The sequence below is a fragment of the Centroberyx affinis genome, unplaced genomic scaffold (assembly GCF_046629955.1).
Source record: "Centroberyx affinis isolate AG114_WGS23_722 - 3 ecotype Tasmania unplaced genomic scaffold, CSIRO-AGI_Caff_v1 ptg004203l_1, whole genome shotgun sequence".
Taxonomy (NCBI): Eukaryota; Metazoa; Chordata; class Actinopteri; order Beryciformes; family Berycidae; genus Centroberyx; species Centroberyx affinis.
Genome location: NW_027281951.1, coordinates 69,334 through 76,468, shown reverse-complemented (window position 1 = coordinate 76,468; position 7,135 = coordinate 69,334). Strand labels below are relative to the sequence as shown.

Here is a 7,135-nt window from a genome sequence, read left to right as displayed (position 1 = left end):
ACACTAGCTAACGTATCTAGTAGCAGCTAGCGTTAGCATGTTGACATTAACATCAGTGTGTTTGCTGGCTAGTTAGCTAGCTAACAGTTTGTTCAGGTTAACTGAGCTGACTCTTCTCAAGCTACAACTCTTCATGTTTTGGAGTAGAGACTAGGGCTAAAGACAAGACAGTTTACTGTGTCACAGTAACCTACATTTGGAAACAAATCCACCTTATCACACTATTCACTTTTACTGAGAACGTTACTGAATGGATCTACAGCCACACCACAACAAGCTGACTCAGCTGCTCTCTGCTGACAGCTGCTTCATACACATTTACACTTTATTATCTAACAGTTCTACAGTGTTCCTCCATGATGGAGACTCAGTTGGTTGAGAGGACATTTGTGACAAAACTGCAAAGAAAGAAGGATAGAGAGAGATAGGTATGTTATACAGTAGAGAGCTAGAGGTAGGCTATATAAATAGATAGAGATGTATACATAAATAGATAACAGTATACATTAAGAGAGGTATAGATATAGAGGTGTATAGTTAGAGAAACAGAGAGAGAGGTGTACAGACAGATAAGTAGTGGTTTTTGATGCTCTTCCCCTCACAAGTGGAAGGAGGAGGAGCCTGTTGCCATCACGACAGATTGATTGACAGGTAGATTTGAGCAGGGAGGAGGGGCTGGGGGGGAGGAGGAAGTTGTATTCAGGCATCGTCCAGGACAGCCATGAAGTCGGGCGCTTTCATTTCACTTCCTGGGTTTTACCGTTGGAGCGATGCGCAGCTCTGAAGGACGAGTCACTGTGGTCGCTCTGACGACTTCCTTCCTATCTGACACACACACACACACACACACAGACACACACACACACACACACACACACACACACACACACACACACACACACACACACACACACACACACACAGAGAGAGGCGGAGTGTGTAGCTGTGTAAACCAACTAGACTTTATCTTTACTGAGTGCAATGAGCAGAAACTACATAACCTCCAGACTGCAACCAGAGAGAGAGAGAGACAGGGAGAGAGAGAGAGAGAGAAGGGGAGGGAGACTGAGAGAGCAGGAGAGAGACTTAGAAGGAGAAGAGAGACTAAGAGAGAAAGAGAGAGGGATCAAGGGAGAGAGTGAGGAAGAGAGGGAGCGAGCGTTACAGAGAACGAGAGAGAGAGAGAGAGAGTTACTGAGAGAAAGAGACTAAAGGGGAGTGTTGAAGGAGTGACTAAAGAAAAAGCGGGAGAGAGAGAGAGAGAAAGAGAGAGAGAGAGAGAGAGAGAGTAAGCCACAGCAGAAGAAAGCGTTTAAGCGGGAGAGAGACTAGGAGAGGAGAGAGAAGTACTCGCTCAGTGGAAAGGAAGGAAAGCTAACTCATCCTCCTCTTTCGTCGCACTCTAGCGTTACAGAGGGGAGAGAGAGAGGGACAAACAGGTGTGTTGTTCTCACCCCCCCCCCCACCCCCCACCCCCCCTCCTCTCAGGGGGCGGGGCTTGGCTCCTGAGGGACTCTTGAAAGCAGCCGGTCGCCTCCTTCTTCTTCTTCACTCTCAGAGAGAAACAAAACCTGTCAGCTGCACTCCTCTCCTCTCCTCTCCGCTCCTCTCTTCTTCTACTGCTCCTCTACTACTACTACTCCTCCTCCTCCTCTTCTTCTGGTTCTTCCTCGTCTCCTCCTCCTCCTCCTCCTCCTCCTCGGGGGCGAGCGGGGGGTCAGGACAGGATGATGCAGGAGGTGTCCATCACGGTGGCGTATGACGCCCACGTCACGGAGCGGCCGGGCGAGGAGGACGCCCTGGCCCGCCTGGTCGCCCACTCCAGACCGCCCAGAGCACCCAGACCGGTGGTACGTCTCACCCACTGTCTCTCTCTCTCTCTCTCTCTCTCTCTCTATCTCTCTGTCTCTCCCTCTCTTTCTCTCTCTCTCTTTCTCTCTCTCTGTCTCTCCCTCTCTTTCTCCCTCTCTTTCTCTCTCTCTTTCTCTCTCTCTCTCTCTGTCTCTCTCTGTCTCTCTTTCCCTCTCTTTCTCTCTCTCTCTTTCTCTCTCTCCCTCTCTCTATCTCTCTGTCTCTCTCTCTCTGTCTCTCTCTATCTGTCTCTCTCCCTATCTCTCTATCTCGCTCTGTCTCCCTCTCTCTCTTTTCTTTCTTTCTTTCTGTCTGCAAGTTTTTAAGATCATTTTAGTTACATTCTTCTCTGTTTTGTTGAGATATTCATTAAATAACATCAGTAGTCAAAGCCTTTCTCTGTTTCCTTCTCTCTCTTTTTTGCTTTCTTACTTTTTTCCTTCAGTCTGTCTAGATTTTGAAGGTAATTTTAGTTCCTTTCTTCTCTGTTTTTGTTGTTATTTCATTAGAGAACATCAGAAGTCTTTATCTTTATATTTCTTGCTTGCCTCTTCGCTTCATGCAATTTCCCAAAAAGGATCAGTTAGTTTCATCTAATTTAATCTCTCATCATTTTCTGTTTTTTGTCTTTCTTTCTTTCTTTCTTTCTTTCTTTCTTTCTTTCTTTCTTTCTTTCTTTCTTTCTTTCTTTCTTTCTTTCTTTCTCTAATGGGAGACATTCCTATCTATTACTGCTGACCTTATGCTTTAGATAAGAGAAATGGAAAGGAATTCACCTGTTTTCTTTCTTTCTTTTCTTTTTTCTGTTTTATTTATTTCCCTCTTGTTTGGTTTTCGGTTGTTTTTCACCCTGTCATTTGTCTTTCCTTCTTTCTTTCCTTCTTTCTTTCTTTCTTTCTTTCTTTCTTGCTTTCTTTTTCTCTCTTTTACTCCTCACTTTATCTCATTCGCTCTCCATCTCTTCTTTCTCTGTTTCTTTCTGTTTTATTTAATTCTTGCAGACCTCGGCAGTTTGGGCTTAAAAACAGAGCTGGAATATGCAGTTTGTACAGAAGCTACAAGTTTCCTGCCTTGTGGTAGATGGTGCAGAGATTTGTGTGTTTGTGTGTGTGTGTGTGTGTGTGTGTGTGTGTGAGTGTGTGTGAGTGTATGTTGTGTTCCTACTGAAAGTGTGTGTAGTGTTTGAGGTTACAAAGCCCTGTCAGTCAGTGGGGAAGTGAAGCGCATTAGTGGATGTCAGTTTGTTTCAATTACTGATGTATTTTGGAATCATTGGAGACCTTATGCTTTTGTGTGTGTGTGTGTGTGTGTGTGTGTGTGTGTGTGTGTGTGTGTGTTCCCTCTCACATGGTTAATTGAATTCTGTGGCCTAGTTTTCTCTCAGATGTCCACTTGGCTCTAAACTTATTTCAATATTCAAACTCCTCTGGGCTGCCACCTTATGTAAAAGAAGACTCACACACATACACACACACACACACACACACACACACACACACACACACACGTTTCTGCTAGCATAATACCCAGCATGGCACGTTCCACCACAGCCTGCAATCTCAGCCTGGAGGTTTGGGACCAATTCCATTTTCTGCTGTAGGGATTCAGGTCAGGAATCTAAAAGCGGGCCTGGTACCATTTCCTGCGGCACGAGGCGTCTTTAATCGCATTTCCTGAATCAGAGTGGACCCTCTGTCCTCAAAGCAACCTCTAACATTCTCCTCTGAAAGCAGCGGGAGGCGAGGCGGAGGCTGTCCTGGGACCAGGCGGGCAGCAGCCATGCGTGCTGCTGGAGGGTCCTTGAGCCAGACTGTGAACCCCCGACATGCTCACTAACTCTGTCTGGCGAATAATAATAATAATAATAATAATAAACTTTATTTGTACAGTACCTTTCATACAAGAAATGCAGCTCAAAGTGCTTTACAACAAAGAAATTACATGCACCAAGTGCTTCACATAAAACTTGATAATAGTGAAAATAAGATAAAGCTGAGAATAGAATACATAGAATGCATCTTCACATGAAAATAGACAGAATGAGCATAAAAACAGGGACAGAATGCCATAATTAATGTAAAATAAGATGGAGAATAAAACCCACTTGATAATAATAGCAAAAATAAGATAAAAATGAGGAATGCATAACATTAGATGGAAAATAAAACCCACTGAATAATAACAATAAAAATAAAGTTAAAAAATAGAGTACATAGAATGCATAAAATCAAGTAAAATACAACATTTTAAAAGAAGTGCAGCAGTGCATAAGTGTGAAGCAAAGTGCAAAAAAGAGTTTCAGGCCTGGATCAGGAAAGTCAGAGCGAGTTAAAGGCTAAAGTGAAGAGATTTTTAGTTTTTAGCTTTCTTTTAAAAATATTTAGCGAGCTGGCTTCCCTGATGTCTATAATGTGGACAGACTTCCCGCTGGTCCTGGAATTTCTGGAATATCATGGAATGAGAGTTGAGAGTTTCATTGCAGACAGGGAAACTCAGTGAATTTGATAAATCCTCTGAATTTGACTAATGGGTGATTTTATAGGAATATTACTGTTTGCTTGTAGCCCGGTTCCAGACTCTGAGTCTCGTCCCTCCGCTCTTCAGATTTTGTCAGTGAGTCAGAGAGTCTGGTGTTTCCCAGGAGAAACAATCGAGCCAATCAGAGTCTTTGTGGGCGGGACTAAAGTTTGAACCGCTGCTACAGCGGTTTTTCATCTGCGTTTCAACAGAAGAGATTTGTTGAAATCTCCTCCTTAACCAACAGATTGTCTTTGCAAAAACTATATGTTGTCAAAATGGATGAGAATGGGTCACTTGGTAAATGCAGAGTTCCTACGCAGGTCTGGAAAGTCTGGAAAAGTATTAAAAATGAATTTGATCATTTCCAGGTCTTGAATAGTTTGGGAATTTGAAAAAATGTCAGGAAAAGTATGGAAAATGTTGCGGTTCAGGTCCGATACACACATCATTCTAGCTTTTATGTTGTTGCAGAGCCACTTTGAGTCCACAGTTTTTGTTGATGTGAAGAATAATGTTCAGATAGAGGGACGCTCTTATTACCCAGCCGCTGTCAGCATGCATTATATCAAATACCCACCAAAATCAAATCCGGTCAAGAACATAGGGTCTGGGAAAAATATGGAATTTTAAAATGGAAACCGTGTAGGAACCCTGCCAATCATCTCACATATTCTGATATTTGTCACTGTGAAGAACAATCTTCATCTATACAGTGATATGACCTAGTTAGCAGGGGCAAGATGTCTATCTGCGTAAATCATATTGAACACCAGACAAAATCTTCAAAACAAATCAAGGTCTGGAAGAAGTATGGAATTTTTTAATTGAAAATGTGTAGGAACCCTGTAAATGTCTGGTAACCATGGATGTAGAGGCTGACTGGCTGCAGCATCATGTGACTGAAGTGATGTCTGTCACTAGTGATCGGTTCAGATACGCCGGTCACTATTGATTAGTTCGGGGAAAATTGGAAGCGTTTTGACTTGGCTTTGGAAAGTCATGGAGAACAGTTCTTGGCCCTGACAGGGTGCGTTGTGTTGCGTTACATACTCATGCTGCAGTGTGTGTGTGTGTGTGTGTGTGTGTGTGTGTGTGTGTGTGTGTTTTGGGCGTTGGAGAGCAGCAGGTTGCGTAACGCTGTAATCAGTAACCAGACTTCAGCCAGGCTGCAGGCGACTTGTGGTTTTAAGGTGGAACTCAAAGAGAACAATGCTAAAGCTTCACCGATTACCTGAAACGACCAGAGGTGTTGTAAAGTTTGTCTAAGAACGTAACCACCTGACCTGTAGGTACACACCGACAACACTTGTGTTTCTTGTTTACGATTATTAGTTTGGCATCTTTGCCTTTATTAGACAGAGTAGAGAGAGAGGAGGAGGACATGTTGTACACCTTAGACCACTGAGCCAGCAGGACGCCCAGGCAGTACAGCTGAGCGATTAATCGAAAAAAAATCTAAATCGCAATATGAACTAATGCAATTTTCAAATCTCAGAGGCTGTAATTAATTTCTTAAGAAGAGAGAGGGAGCACGGTCCAATCTGGATTTGTGAACAAGGAGTTTTAGAGCTGCAGGTAATCTTTGGTTCATGAATCAAAACCTTTCATCAGACTCTAACTCAGTAAATCCATCCTGCGTATTTTTTTAACTAAATCACTTTTCTTTAAACAATTTTAAAGTTCTAAAAAACGTATAACAAAAAACAAACTTCAGTCGCAATTGCAATATTCTGTCAAATAATCACAATTAGATTTTTTGTCAGTATCTTTCAGCTCTACCAGGCAGTTTCTTATTCAGTATAAACTGCTGAAGTGTCCCTGCCAGCTCCAGGCTGCTGTTCTGTAGCTGACCTCTGACCTCTGACCTCTGACCTCTGAGCTGACCTGTATGCAAAACATCATGGAGAACATTATTCTGATCCTGAACCAGAGTAGATGAACACAGAGTAGAAATGAACACAGCAAAGGAAAATAGAGTAGAAGTCAGACTAGAGGAAAACAGGGTTATGAAACATGTCACTCCGAGTAGAAATGCATGAAAAGTATGAAAATAGATGAATTGCAGCATGTGTGCAGGGTGCAGCTTCCCTCCCTGCTGGCACTTTACAGGAAACAGCAAATACCATTCAAGCCCAAGCTTCTTATAAATGACTTATAGTTTCCATGCAACACACACAAGAACCTGAGTGGCTTTCTCAAATCTTTCCTTCATGAGTTTAAATGGAGAATTGAGCATCAGAGTGGAAAACCAGCAGTGGTGGAAGAAGTACTCTGATCCTTTACTGAAGTAAAAGTACCAATACAGCAATGTAAAAATACTCCATTACAAGTAAAAGTCCTGCATGAAAAATCCTACTTAAGTAAAAGTACATAAGTATTAGCAGTAACATGTAGTTAAAGTATTAAAGTAAAAGTAGTGGTTTGGTCCCTCTGACTGATATTTTATTATATATGACATCATTAGATTATTAATACTGAAGCATCAGTGTGTAAGCAGCATGTTACTGTTGTAGCTGGTGGAGGCGGAGCTAGTTTGAACTACTTTATATACAGTTAGCTAGTGTAGTCCAGTGGTTCCCAACCTAGGGGTCGGGCCCCTCCAAAGGGTCACCGGATAAATCTGAGGGGTCGTGAGATGATTAATGGGAGAGGAAAGAAGAAAAAACAAAGTTCTGATACACAAATCTGTTTTCAGTTTTTGGACTTTTTCTCTAATCTTTGATTTTTGCTGAAATATTGGATCACTTGAATATTTATTGAAATG

The 7,135-nt window shown here is 42.3% G+C and overlaps 1 protein-coding gene across 2 annotated transcripts in view; it reads left to right on the top strand.

The window, feature by feature from the left end:
• Window positions 1-1,563: 1,563 nt before the first annotated feature.
• Window positions 1,564-7,135, top strand: part of LOC139664163 (rab GTPase-activating protein 1-like) — a 29,440-nt gene continuing 23,868 nt past the window's right edge. For both annotated transcript variants that reach the window (XM_071542895.1, XM_071542894.1), the window contains exon 1: window positions 1,564-1,850. In XM_071542895.1, the coding sequence (XP_071398996.1) occupies window positions 1,728-1,850 (123 nt within the window). In that variant the 5' untranslated portion in view covers window positions 1,564-1,727. The remainder of the gene's footprint in view (window positions 1,851-7,135) is intronic.